Here is a 14951-nt window from a genome sequence, read left to right as displayed (position 1 = left end):
ATTCGGTTGAAAATGTCATAAGACCAAAAACCGAGCTTTTAGGAATTGGAGATCCACGCAGAAAGTGAAATCAACAAGTAAACGAAAAAGATTCCACCGTCACCATCATCAACCGTCGATCAACCACCACCGTCACTAACCCTAACCCTAACCCTAACGATCAGTAGCTTTATAACACAACACACATAAAATATCACATAACCAATCAATTTCACCGTCAATAACCGCTCATTCACGTCCCTATTACGAGATCCGATCAATCAAATGGACGAATTCGGTATATTAGCGAAGGATTTCGGCTTCCGACCGCAAGGAAAATCCGCTCCGATGAAATCAACCGGCGGCGATCGCCGGAGCCGCCCTACGTCATCGTCTACGACGTTCACGGCGGACGGAAACGATATGTTTCACGACGTGTTTGGTGGAGGTCCGAAATTCACAAACAGTAACTCGAAATCAACGTCTTCGATGACTGATTTCGATTACGATTCAATATTCAAGGATTCTGTGTCGGTGAATAATAAGAATAATAATGAAATGAAAAGTAAGCCTAGGGTTTCGAATTCGCCGGTTTATGATGACGATATGTTTGATAAAACGGTGTCGTCTTCTGCGAATTTGAGATATGATGATGATGTTTTTGCGTCTGTGAGTGGTTATTCGAATAAACAGAGTCAACAGAGTGATCAGTTTGATGATTTGTTAGGGAATTTAGGGCGAACGGAGAAGGCGGAACCGAGTGGGAATTGGAGTGATAAGAGTTCAAGAGGTTTGGATGATTTGATTCCTGGATTTGGAAGCAGTAGTCCTGTGTCCAGTAGCAGGTACTTTGTTTTAACTGCGGTTTAGTTGTTCATGTGTTTAGAAAACGAATACTTATGAACAAAGTTGTTTATCGGTTTATACATATCAAAGAATTTGTCAATCTTGATCATGATGTGCAGAATCATTAATATTGTCCTCAGCTTTGAGATTGCATAATTTAGGTTTTCACATGGATCCGTTAGTTAAATTAGTAGTTGGCGCTAGAAACCGATATCCTCGGATTGTATGTATTTAGACAACTTGAGTAGGTTTATGTGTTAACTGGACTCAGTTGCGTCGTTGTTTTATTGTGTGCTCTTTATGTGGCCCCAGTTGCAAGCTTAATTTGTTGTCCACCTGCATTGGATAGTTATGAACTTTGCAAGTAACTATTGTTGATGGCTGTGATCAATGCATAGGGTCATGCATTGGAGAATGACAGTCAATGAAAGAGTCAACACACATCTTGCTCTTGAACCAATTTAGATGTGCTTTGGAGATTAGCTATAGCATATGTATTATCAGAATCTCTAATACGATCTTTGATCGATCTTTTATGTTGACAAGTTGCGCGTCTCTGATGCATTTGTTATAACTTGTGGGGAAGATATTGATCAGGAACAGGATTTATCACTGCTTTTCAGTGTTTTTTTATGCTTATCATGTTTAGCTTAAGAAACTAGGTTGGCTGTTGTCCTCCTCAAGAAGTACAATATTTTAATAGTGCTTTCAGATTTAACCATATGGTACCTCTTTGTTTTGCTTAAACAAGCATTTGGAATATGATTTTTCCTTCTGTTCATGTTTATTCTTCTATACTTTATAGCATCTATAGACAAATCACACAAAATGTCAATATACTTCTCGAGTTTCCCAGTTATATTCTCGAACGCAGTTTGTATTACTTGCATAATTATGCTCTCACAATTGTATCCATCACACATTTACATCATTGTTAGTCCAATCTTAGCTCAATTGACTTAACATACATGTTCAATTCGTGACAAGAAGTTGTCGAAACTCGATTTGGCAGAGAAACTGTTAATTATTTCAGCCGCTATTGATGATTTATGTAGAGTAATTTGATATGAGTTAAACAAGAGTGATATAATTGATAAGTTTCATTGTAGCATATAACTGAGAAAAGGAATGAAAGTACATAGTCAAGTTTATCTCTTTAACAGACTTAACAATTTTGCACATATATTATGTTTTCTTGAATAGGTGGAATTCAGACCCAAGTCCTACGTCAACTAGCAACCCAAAGGAAAAATCTAACGCAGTGGATGACCCGTTTGCCTCATCTGAAGGTTTCTTCACAGATCCACTAGAACAGTTCAGCAATATTGATAAATCGAAGAGCACAAAATCTGGAGTAACATCACCAAGTGAGGATGTGTTTGGTGACATGGACTCCTTTGACAGCTTCAATAAATCGCCACCTGCATCTTCAAACGAAACACACATCAGGAAAAAGGGCCAGAGTCAGAACCATTCAGAGGAACGATCCAGTGTGGGAAGTTTTGTAAGCAGTGAGCCAATAGAAGAATATTCTTTTGGATTCACCGAAAACCAACCACAGAAGATGCCTTTTGATCAAACCGGTACAAGTTCTAATGTGGACACGCCTCCCAAATCAGAGGAGCATGCGCAGCATACAAATGACATATGGCTCACTGTATTGGAGATTCCTCTATTCACGCCAGTTACTCGGGACCCACCACCTTCGAGGCCCCCTCCTCCGATACCAGCACATGGTTCAAGTACCAGAACATTTGATGATGATTTCTCGTCATCATCAGCTTCTACGAAATACTCCCATAATGCTAATGCTTCTAAAATGGATGAAGAGATAACACAGAAGAGGCTAGAAAGAGAGAGAGAAGAGGAAGAGAGAGAGCAAAGGAGACTTGAGAAAGAGAAAACTAGGGAAATTGAAAGGGAGAAAGCAAGACAAGCTGTAGAGAGGGCTAACAAGGAAGCCCGTGAAAGAGCAGCCACTGAAGCCCGGTTAAAGGCTGAACGGGCTGCTGTTCAAAGAGCACAAACCGAGGCACGTGAAAGGGCAGCTGTTGAGGCTAGGGAAAAAGCAGACCGGGCTGCAGCAGAAAAGGCTGCCACAGAAGCGAAGGAGAAAGGAGCACGTGAGAAAGAGAAAGAAGCACATGAGAAAGAGAAAGAAGCACGTGAAAAAGAGAGAGCTGCTGTTGCAAGGGCCCAAGCAGAAGCAAGGCGTAGAGCGGAGCGTGCTGCTGTAGATAGGGTCACTGCTGAGGCTAGAGAGAGAGCCGCTGCTGAGGCTCGAGAGCGGGCGGCGGCAGCGGCTGCTGAAGCTCGAGAGCGGGCGGCGGCAGCTGCTGCTGCCAAGACAAGCCAACAAAGGAATGATAATGACCTTGATTCCTTTTTTAGCATGGGTTCCCCACCAAACAGTGTGCCAAAAGCAAGGACAAATTTTAATGTGAGTAGTTTTATCTGCTTTACTTATGAATGGATTAATATGGGGTGTGTTTTATCCCAAACGGATCAAATGGGTAAAGTAAAAAAAATAGCTAAAAGAGGAAGTGTCAAATGGTAAAGTTAAAAATTAGCTAAAAGACCAATGAGGTAGTGGTGGAGTGGTTGTGGAAAGACTTGGTGTTCCTTGTGACCCAGGTTCGACTCCCACTCTCCCCATTATTTTCTGCGGCATCCAGGTGAAGGGCGAATACGGGTAGTACCGGTTCGTCTTGGATGGGGGGCGAGGTTTTACCGATTATTCCACTGTCGTGCCTTCGGGCGGGTGGAGGCCGGGTTTCCGCGCATCTCCAAGGGGCTGGCGGCGGTCGAGCAGTCGACCTTGGCCACAGCACCCGGTGTCACGGTGGTTGGCACGTTGTTCCTTGCCATTCAAAAAAAAAATAGCTAAAAGGGGAATGGTCAAATGGGTAAAGTCAACAAGTAGCTAAAAGGGGAAAGGGTTCAAATGGGTTGAACTGTTGAAACTTGAAAGTCATCCATAGTCTAATTTCTATGCACGTAACCTGGTAAATTGTCTTATTTAAATACTATGTTACAATCCCGTGTATTACACAGGTTGATAAATGTAATGTTATATAATTAACGATAAAAAAAGTTATGTTTTGAAAAAAAAAACATATGTATTGCATGGTCGAATAAACCTGTGTATTTTTTTTATCATTTAACATATTGTGTTTTTATCATTTTTACCATCCAACCACGTTAAATATTTGAATTTTCTTTAGAGATCACTCATAAAAACAATTATCATCATTATTCTTCGTTTTTCAATATTGTAACCAACATAATTTTGAACTTGGTGAATCTTTTAAGTAAAGGTTACAAGTTTATTTAAAACACTAATAAATAATTTCATTTTAAATTACTTGGTTCACGATACAATAATTATCTTTAATTAAAAATATATCCATAATTAAGTAGGAGAAAGAGGCTGGAAAACCAAAAAGTAGATGGCTCTAATGGATGACGCGTGTCCCTCATTGTTTTCTTCTATTATATAGTATAGATATAGATATAGATATAGATTCAGAACATTAATGTGAAAATCTTGTTTTTGTAATCTTGATTAAAGTGTTCCGTATTCATGATCTCTTTTAAGGATGGATGAAAAATGTTAGAGGGTCAACCAAACCTGATCCTGCGATCCGCTCCGTTTGAACCTTATTAAAATTTAGAAATGACTTGTTTCAATCCATTACCCAGCCCATCAGCTCTACCCATTTTACAACCATTATTTTTATGTATTTCGGTAATATTTAGCAAACTTCTATCTGTTGATGGTTATCTTATCTGTCTGATCGCAAATGTAGGACTCTGCAACTGATCCCCTATCCCAGGACAAACGTGGGCCAGAAGGGGCTCACCGGGCTTCCAGTAGTGCGGTTCCTTCCAATGTGAGGAAAGCATCTTCCACCGCCAATTTTGTTGACGATCTTAGCTCAATATTTGGAGGTATATTCTCTGTATTAATATGTTTTAAGATAATCCTATGATTTCTTCATCATATTTAGTGCTCACACACTGTTAATTCAAATTTCAAAAGGTGGTATGCCAGCTGGAGAATTCCAAGATGTTGAAGGGGAAACGGAGGAAAGACGAAGAGCTCGGTTGGAAAGACAACAACGTACTCAAGAGCGTGCGGTATGTGATTTGAACAAATGTTTTCATGATTTGTTTTTCCTTTGGGACAACATAATCTGAAGTGCTACAATTTTTTTACATGATTTCTGAGAGTTGAGATTTTCAATTGTAGGCTAAAGCACTGGCTGAAAAGAATCAGAGAGATCAGCAAATTCAGAATGAACAGGAAGAACGACAAGTGAGCAATAAATATGATTATAATATTACTATAATGGAATGATTTCATTTATCCTCACCAAAATTTGCATAATATTATGTTAACGCAACTAAAAGTCATAATATCAAAGATATCCATTTCCAGAATCCAGATCTATGACATTTATAGTTTTATACCATTCCCTTAAAACTCGCATAATATCATATGTGCCTAAAAATTCATAATATCAATATGCCTGTAAAAATATACGACATTTATACTCTTTTGTTTCACACTCTCACAAATAAAGATCATTGGATCTATACCTTACGGGTTACGCTGTTAGGGTTTAGGGTTTATGATTTAGAGTTTGGGGCATAGGATTTAGTGTTTAGTTTTAGGGTTTAGCTTAGAGTTTGAAGTTTAAGGAGAATGGGAAGGGTATAATGGTCATATATTAATAGTAAGTTCTATTAAATGAAATGGGTAGGTATGAAATTTTAAGTGTTTTGAAAAGGGTAGGTTATGATATTAGTTTTTCTGGTTATGCAAATATGGTACTATGCACGTTTTGAGGGTTGCAATAATAAAAAAAAATGGGTAAATAATTTAGTAGGTTGTTTGCATTAGAAATACACTTTGGGCGACTTTCGACCCGTTTTCTTTGTAAAAAATATATATATATGTTTTCAACTCATCGGTTTTTAATTCTACGTGACCTTTGTGTTTTTATCTCAGAGGATTTCTGCAACTTTAGATGTTGAAATCAGGCGTTGGGCTGCTGGGAAGGAAGGAAATCTGCGAGCAATGTTATCAACGTTACAATACGTATGTCACGTTCTCTTTTTCTACTTTTATTTTGTTTGATTCAAGGATTTCAATGCTTGTCACAATAGGTACGATCAGGTTAAAGTAATTAGTGTATTACAGATGATTTGGGAAACAAACTATACTGTTGGATGATGATAAAGTGAGCAACATCTTACGCTTGATTATTTTTTAGGTTCTTTGGCCCGAATGCGGTTGGCAGCCCGTTTCATTGACTGATTTAATCACTGGTGCAAGCGTGAAAAAAGTATATAGAAAGGCTACTCTCTGCATTCATCCTGATAAAGTTCAACAAAAAGGAGCTAATCTTCAACAGAAATATGTTGCCGAGAAGGTTTTTGACCTCCTTAAGGTACTCATTTATATTTGATCAAACGGGTAAAAACATAAAAAAAAAAAAATGTTTTTGGTCTTAAAAAGTTAGATTCATAATCTGTTTTTGCAAAAACTAACTATTGCGGCTTTAAGTTACAATTAATCGATATTGCAATACATATAAACACCCTGTAAGGTTGACCACAAGTTACGAGTGATGTATTGCAAACACCCACATTTCACGAAATATTTGTATATTGTGTTTGATTAATAGGAGGCTTGGAATAAGTTCAATTCAGAAGAGCTCTTTTGATCCTGCAATGATTAGTCTGATAGCGGGTTAGCGTGTTGATTTTGAGATAAATTTCTTAGATTTCAATTTTTGTTTTGTAATCAAACTGTATAAATATTTTTGTTTAATCCTATTCTTTTATTCATTAAAATGGGTCACTTCATATATGTTTCTGTTTTTAGAACAAGGTTCTCTCTTTAGATACACTGCTACATTATAAGCCTGGCAAAACAGGTCCGTGTTGACCCATTGTACAATTTGAGTATAATACCCAAATTGACCCAGTCTATAATTGAGCGGACCCAAATGAACCTATTTGCGAAGAAAACTTACTCAAACCAACTCGGTTCTTGAAGTATGGGTCCTGATTGTCATGCTTGCTGTTGTATCATCCAATTTTTGTTTTTTTTTTTTAACTATTGCAGATGGGTTATGGGATGTTTAGGTTGTATCATAAGGGTTTGTAGGAATATAATATTAAGATAAGTTAGTTGATTCTTTGGGATGAGATATTGTTTATCTGATCTGCCTAATATATTACAAGTTTTATTCAATATGAAAAAACGTGTGGGGCGACCAAGTTTAGTAACAGGTCAAAATGAGTTGAGTTGGGTTGGGTTGAGCTAACATCGTTTTGATGTCAGTTTTCTAAATTTTATAGATACTAAAGTATAAGATATAAATCCATTGTAATGATTTTAAACATATTTGACCAATTCAACATGTTTCTTTTACAACTATTGTGTCTATTTTATGTGTACGGTTTAACTGGTCGAATTAGCACTTTTTTTCCCTCCATTCTATTTTACTTGTAATGATATAGAGCAGTAAAAATTAAGCTAGCTTATAGTATGTGATTTGGTAACAGTTTTACTTGTAATTATTTTTGGTTTATGCCTCACCAACTCATAAACTAGTCGAGCTATGTGCGAGTTCAGCTAAGCTCGATCTTGGCTTGTTTCACTCAAGCTCGTCTAAGCTCTCAGTCAGTTTAAACTTTTAGCAAGTTGATCCCAAGTAGTTTACGAGTGGTACAACTCATTTACACCCCTAACCACCAACATGAGGTTCAAGGTACCTCAAGTCAAAACCTAAAAGTTATCAATCTTTTCATGTATTGTTCCCGTTGTCAATACTTTAAGACAAGTTGAGTTATAATGGAAGTATGGGATGAAATGTAATGTAATGAATAGATAATTCAAGCCCGGGTTCAAGGTAATTTATGTTTTTGAACATTGTGGATGTTTGTATATACTATGAAGCTTCAAGCTGCTAATGTTATTCAAATTGGAACTTTCAGTGATCACCTCACATGTAGACTACAAAAGCGCCACAATATTCATGAACCGAACAAAAGTTACTTTACTGAAAGACACATTCGCATGTATCAAATAAGTAGTGATATTAAGTTGATCTTTCTTACTTTTAAGCTCGGAGAGGAAACTATTATGCACTTTAAATGTTAAGGGAGTCTGATGAGAGATCATTTGCTTTACTCCACAGAGATCGATGCCTCAGGACGGTTTGAGTCTTCTTTGTCGTCATTTGATGCGCTGAGTGTTGGTGCACTTGTGTCTGTACTTTGTCTGTATTCGGTCTGTATGTAAACGATGTCCTAAGTCTGTAAGTTGACTAAGTCAACCATCCTCCGGATTGACTTGGTCAAACAGTTAGAAAGATAAGTGTCTGTCTCGAAGGATAGCCTCGAAGGATACTGTTGATCCTTCGAGGTGCTCGAAAGATATGGTTCGACCATTAGTCCTCGAAGGATGATCCTTCGAGGTACATGTTGATCATTCGAGCTTGTTGTCATCGATAGATGATCCTTCGGACCATCTATCGGATCCTTCGGAAAGGACCTGCTGTGTATGGGTATATATACTCATGCAGTGTGTTAGTGTTAGAGAGATGCACACATAGAGAGTTAGAGAAACTCTGCTGAAAAACACACACACACACACACTTTAGAGAGTTTGCAAACAGATTGTAAACATTGTGCTTGTAACCGTAAACCTTCATACGTATTAATACAGTGGTGTTAATCGGTGAACTTTGTGTGTTCTTGTGTTTGTTCTTGCTTCATCCCGGTTTGCCTACTAGCTTGGATTCCGCACTCGCTAGTGGGTTAGTATAACAAGGTTTAGGTTGTTCTCGATCCTCCGAGAAAAGGGACCTACAAGTGGTATCAGAGCGTCGCTCTTTACCTTGTTTAAAACCGGTTTGTTCGAGTTCTTTGGTGTGTTTGGACACTTGGTTTAGCACTCGTTTTTGGTAGTTTCCTTGCATTTTGAAACTGAAAAACGGCTACTAAACCTATCGGGAGTGTTCGGGGTCGGTTTGGGTAACATAAAAATCATTTTTGTGAAACTTTGAACTTTCCGGCCATACTTCCGGTTTGTCTCCGGTGACTGAACTTGAGGATAAGGTTGCCTATTTTGGTAAAATTTTTGAAAGTCAAATTGTTTGGTGAAAAGTAGTTGGCAGACCATCCTTTCAGCCGAAAGTACCTCACCAATCTATCACCTTTCTCACCAACCTGTCCTTTCGTGTCAGTGTGTCAGTAAGCTTTCGAAGGATATCTTTCGATTTCGAAAGATCATCTTTCGATTGGAGACAGCTCGAAAGATTAGCATCCTTCGAGTAGTCTTTCGAAGTCTGAGAAGTATCCTTCGTAGTTGGAATCTTTTCGAAAGTTGGTTGTCCGAAAGATAAGGATTCATCTCGAAAGATAAGGATCTTTCATTGTGAATCTTTCGAGATCAGTATTCGAAAGATATAGATCTTTCGAACTGTGAATCTTTCGTGATAATCAGTCGAAAGATAAGGATCTTTCATTAAGAATCTTTCGAAGACTTTGCTCGAAACTCAACAGTAATCTTTCGATCACTGTTGATCCTTCGAACAAGTCTTGATCTTTCGATCAGATTGTATCTTTCAGATTGTTGTCTGTTTGTTGTTAACAGTTTGTGGTGTGTAGGTTATTTGTTAATTTTTGATCAAAATGAGTTGCACAAGTCCTTGGGATTGGAGTACGGATCCACAACCAGATCTGAAACAGATGTCGATGGCTGAATATATGACGAGTGCCATACCTAAACAACAACAGTCAATAAGTTCATGTCAATGGGCTTTGGTATCCAATCAAAGTCAAAGTCTTCAGAATCTTCTGATTAGTGAGAGTGAAACAGGCAGTAACAATCGTCCACCAAAGCTGAACCACATGAACGACTTTCCGTCATGGAAAGGCCGCTTTCACACATATGTTCAAGGACAAAGCACCGACCTTTGGATGTGTTTTGTCAATGCATTCAATGAAAGCCTTGAAAGTAGAGCATCCACTTCAGAAGGTTACGCCAACATGCTTGAAAATGACAAGAAGGCTTATGAATTGGAGAAAAAGGCCTATGCCACACTTACTCAAGCACTCAACAAAGACATCTACCATCAGTTTTCATATTGCAAGACCACGAAAGCATTGTGGGATGCCTTAGTTGCTAGAGGAGAAGGCAATGCAGCTGCTCGAAAATCTCGGCATGATTTGTTGAAGAAAGAGTTTGAATCCTTTCAGTTTTTGGAAAACGAGACTCTGAATGATATGACCACACGTTTCTATCATTTGATTAGTGAAATGTGTGCTTATGGGGTGGCAGCTACTCAACAAGACATGGTGAATAGGTTTGCTGACGCCCTACCCCCAAAATGGAGTTCGTTTATTGAGTTGTTGAAGCATACTAAAGCTCTAGATGAAATCAACATCTACGAGTTCATTCAGAAGCTGGAACATAAAAATGATGAAGAAATTAGGAAAGCAAGGCGTGCTCCAGCTCCTCAGAATACAGAAATGTATCTTCCAGGATTCGATGCTTTGGCAAGATCCGCTGCAGCTCAGCAACAGCAACCTAAGCTGCAGACTGCATTTGTGTCCAATACAAGTTCAAGTTCATTTCCATTTCCTCAATCAACAGCTGCTCCACCACAACCTCAATTCGATCCGAGGTCTTACATTCCTGTTCCAACACAGCCACAACCACAACCTCAACAACAACAACAACAAGCTCACTATACAAGCAATCCTCAACCTCAATCCCAAAGTCATCACACAATCCGAGTCGACAACTCAAATCTCTCACACCTTAGCATTGAAGTTGCTAAAGAACATATGGAGATTATCAACACCATGGTCAGTGCATACTGTGGTTTGGTAGCTGGTCAGCTTGGAAACATCAACATGACCAATGAAGATTATGATCAGATCGACAAGGAAGAAATGGAGTTGATGGATATTAAATGGGCTTTTGCTAGTGCGGTTAGAAGGGCAAAAGATTTCATGGCACGAACTGGAAGAACTTCGTTGGAAGGAAAGAAAAACACGAAGTATGGGTTTGATATTAATGCCGTCACGTGCTTTAACTGTGGCGAGAAAGGGCACTTTAAACGTGAGTGCACTCGACCAACAAAACACGGCAATCACAACCCTTTCAGAAACCAGACGAATGTGAATGCCCAACAAGAAAACCGTGAACGGAGGATGGTGGCAGTGAACAACAATCAGGGACAGCCTGGAACTGCAAATCACAATCGGGCTTTGGCTGTTCAAGCTGATGAAGGCTGTGACTGGTCAGTGCAGTTTGGTGAAGGTGATCAGGGAAGTGGAACTGCTTTGTACGCTAAAGTCATCGAGCAGGTTCATAAAGAAGAATCTTCTGGAAGTGATGACAGTTCTGGTTATTCTGGAAGTTCAGATGAAGAAGGCTCTGTTTCTGGGGATAATCACTCAGAGCCTGATGAGGAGGAAGAAGGTGAAGATATTCAGGATCTTCTGAATGAAGCTGATGAGCTTAAATGTCAGAAATCAATTCTGATTAGGAAGGCTGCTGCTACATCAACGGAAATGGAAAAACTGTTTTCTGAAGATGGATCTTTTTCTTTTCAAACTGCCTTTATGGCAAATGGTTCAGCCTCTACTAGTCAGGTAACTTCTGAACCTCCTGCTCCTAGTATTTGTAAATCATGTGCAGATATGAAGCTTGAATCAGAAAAGCTTCATAGTCATAATCAGAATTTGGTTATTGAACTGTCAAAATGCCAAGAGGCAAACATGGCTTTAACCCGGAATGAAAAAGAATTTAAATCTGTAATAGAAACATTAAAGAAAAATGTGTCCGAGGTTAACAAAGTAGTTTACCACAAACAAGTAAGTATAAACGAATACATTAACCTTGTGGAAGAAACTAAGAAGCAATTAGCCATTGCCCAATGCAAGCATGATGCGATCAAACAGAAATTGGATAGTTATTCTAACTCCCAATTTGTGCTTGATCACATAATTGACGTTCAACAACTGAAAGGGAACGTGAAAGGAGTTGGGTATAAGGCATGTCCACCTCCTTTGATGAGCAACTATACCAAGATGCCTGATGAAGAAGAAATGCCTCGGTATGAACCCAGTGTGCCTTTGAACTTTGAGGAATTTTCTACTGGCCTAGGGTTCAAACCGGAGAATTCTGAAAATACATCCACAAAGCAACAGGAAGCTTCAACATCCGTGAAACAAAGTCCTCCAATCATCGAGGACTGTGAGTCATCGGATGATGAACCGGAATTGGATGTAGGTGATCAGGATAAATCACTTAGCAAGATGAAAGGAGTAGTCATTCCACCAGAGAATCACATCCTTTGTGATCCTGATACTCCTGATGTTCCATCTGTTAAGGAGCAAGTGATTGATCCTGTCAAAGTTGATAAAACAGGTGTGTCTACTGTTAAAAGCAGTAATGTGTTGTACACTTTGGTTGGAGATAATAAAATCTACTCAGATCATGTTTTTCCAATTAAAAATGTAAATAAATCTTTGATTGACAAAGTCTTTGAAGACAATACAAACAAATTTTTGGGAAAAACACTTCCGGGAATTGTGGTAACACAATGTGATCCAATTCCTAAGGCTGAGATTAGGAAACAGTTTGGTAATCAAAAATCTCCAACCACTCGACAACCTACTGCTTCTAAGGGTAAACAACCTCAACGAGCTCCAAAGCCAAAGGCTAAAGTTGAATCAAAAGGAGCTCGTTACATGAAGAAAGGAAAAGATGTTAAATTTGTAGCATCAAAAGGTACTGATAAAATTGAGACTTTTGAAAACAAATCAAACAATGATTTTGTGCAACAAGTCAAAATTTTGAAACGTAACAGTGATAACAATTACACCCAACATACAAATGGGTGTGATGAACGAGCAAGTACCTCAGGTTCTACAGGTTCAACATCTGTCAGTCGATCAAGCTCTCCTAAGTTTGTTGAAAGGAGAACTTGTTTCAAATGTGGGAAGGTTGGGCACATCATTAAGGATTGCACCAACTTGCCCAAACCAAATTTCGTTGAGCGAGCCCCATCTGAACAGTCTCACCCACAACGTCGTCCTGTTCCTCCAAAACATGATAAACGAACTGTTAAGGAACAAGAAACAAAACAACGACGTCATAACATTAAAACTGTTGAAAAGGCTTTGAAATCTGAAGTCAAAACAGTTAAAAGGAAACCTAGTTTGTCACAACCTTTAAAATCAGAAACTGTACATAATACACAATCTGGTAAACAAAAACAAGCTAGGAGACCTAAAAGGGGTGCTAGTTCAGGGGGAGTAAATGTGTTTGAAAACCATCAGCAAATCGAGCTCATTATTCGAGATGCTCAGGGATGACCCAAGACCACTAAGGCTTGGGTCCCCATCCTCAACTAATGTGTTCGAATGACATGTGCAGGATGTTCTAGGAGGAACTATTAATAGTCATTGGATTGTTGATAGTGGAGCATCCAGGCACATGACTGGCGACTTACGGCTCCTGTATGACGTGAGAAATATTAGAGGAGGGTATGTTGCCTTTGCGGGTGATAAAGGTGGGTACATCACTGGAGAAGGAAGTATCTCCAATGGTATCGTGTGCTTTGATAAGATCAATTATGTGAAGCAAATTGATCACAATCTTCTCAGTGTGTCGCAAATCTGCGATAAAAAGTTCTCAGTGATTTTTGATGATGCTGGCTGCTATGTGCTGAAACCTGGATTCAAAATTCCACAAGAATGGATTCTCTTATCGGCTCCGAGAGTTAATGATCTTTATATTCTCGACATGAGCCAAGCGATTACTACATCTGCACAAGTCACTTGCTTTGTCTCAAAAGCCATAGAAAAGGAGTCTATATCTTGGCACAGAAGAATGGGACACATTCACTTGAGAAAGATGAACCATTTGGTGAAAAATAATCTTGTGAATGGAGTGCCTGTGAGAAGTTTTCATCTACAAGATATCTGTGTCTCGTGCCAAAAAGGGAAGCAAACAAAGAAGTCTCACCCTTTGAAGAAAATCAACACTGTCAGCATGCCTCTCGAACGTCTTCATATGGACCTATTTGGACCTATGAAGCACAAGACAACGTTTGGTGATGCCTATTGTTTAGTAGTTACTGATGACTACTCTAGATTTTCTTGGGTATCCTTTATGGCACACAAGAGTGAAACTCCTGGCATCCTCAAGGATCTTCTTACAATGTTAGAAAATCTCTATACGTTGAAAGTGAAAAGGATCCGAAGCGACAATGGAACTGAATTCAAGAATCAAGTTATGGATGAGTTTTGTACTTCTAAAGGCATTCTTCATGAGTACAGCTCTCGTTATACTCCACAACAAAATGGTGTCGCTGAGAGGAAGAATCGGACGATTATAGAAACTGCAAGAACAATGTTAGTAGAGTCGGAACTCCCTATTCAATTCTGGGGAGAGGCTGTATCGGCTGCATGCTACACGTTAAACAGAGTTCTTACAGTAAAGAGACATGGCAAGACTTGTTTCGAACTCCTTCAGAAAAGGAAATCGGATCTTTCTTACCTTGAACCGTTTGGTGCTCCGTGTACTATGATTGAGCCAGATGGAAAGTTTGGTGCAAGAGCTATCGAGGGTTTCTTCCTTGGATATGCTACTCCGAATTTTCGTGTTTGGAATCTAGCTACCAAAAAGATTGAGCTATGGAGCGAAGTTAGGGTTCAAAGGTACACGAGTCCTGTTAGGGCTCCGGGTGATCCGTGGATGTTCGATTATGATGGGCTATTTGACTCCTTCAATCTGCCAACCTTTGACGAAGAATCAGCAGCGGCTCGGATGTTGTTGGAAAGTGACAACGCTGCTGTCTCGCCTTTGGTTAGACCTATTGTTGTTGACCCTCAAGCTTCTTCGTCAGTCAACAATATGGTTCAAAATGAGGTTTATGAAGATGCTGCTGATTATAATGACTCTTCTGAAGATGATGAATATCATGATGCAGCTGAAGGATCTTCAGCTCCAGCTGCTCCTGTTCAAGGTGCTTCTGTAGATACACCTCATACGCAGAATATAGATACTGCTGAAGGGAATGCATCCA

General features: G+C 39.1%; 1 protein-coding gene across 1 annotated transcript; it reads left to right on the top strand.

Annotated features, from left to right (window-relative positions):
• LOC110870357 (auxilin-related protein 2) lies at positions 1-6703 on the top strand. Its single transcript, XM_022119546.1, has 8 exons — positions 1-824; positions 2029-3265; positions 4635-4776; positions 4868-4965; positions 5078-5143; positions 5840-5929; positions 6105-6281; positions 6519-6703. The coding sequence occupies exons 1-8, from the start codon at positions 265-267 to the stop codon at positions 6555-6557; spliced, it is 2409 nt and encodes an 802-aa protein (XP_021975238.1). The 5' UTR covers positions 1-264; the 3' UTR covers positions 6558-6703.
• Positions 6704-14951: the final 8248 nt, after the last annotated feature.

Source organism: Helianthus annuus, chromosome 1 (assembly GCF_002127325.2).
Source record: "Helianthus annuus cultivar XRQ/B chromosome 1, HanXRQr2.0-SUNRISE, whole genome shotgun sequence".
NCBI classification, from domain to species: domain Eukaryota; kingdom Viridiplantae; phylum Streptophyta; class Magnoliopsida; order Asterales; family Asteraceae; genus Helianthus; species Helianthus annuus.
Note: the sequence above shows the minus strand (reverse complement) of the source record. Positions and strands in the feature narration are given on the sequence as shown.

Coding starts and splice junctions, on each gene's coding strand:
- LOC110870357 (XM_022119546.1), top strand. CDS start 265: ATGGACGAATTCGGTATATTAGCGAAGGATTTCGGCTTCCGACCGCAA. Junction 5,144..5,839: donor ATGAACAGGAAGAACGACAA/GTGAGCAATAAA, acceptor TTTTTATCTCAG/AGGATTTCTGCAACTTTAGA. Junction 5,930..6,104: donor TGTTATCAACGTTACAATAC/GTATGTCACGTT, acceptor ATTATTTTTTAG/GTTCTTTGGCCCGAATGCGG.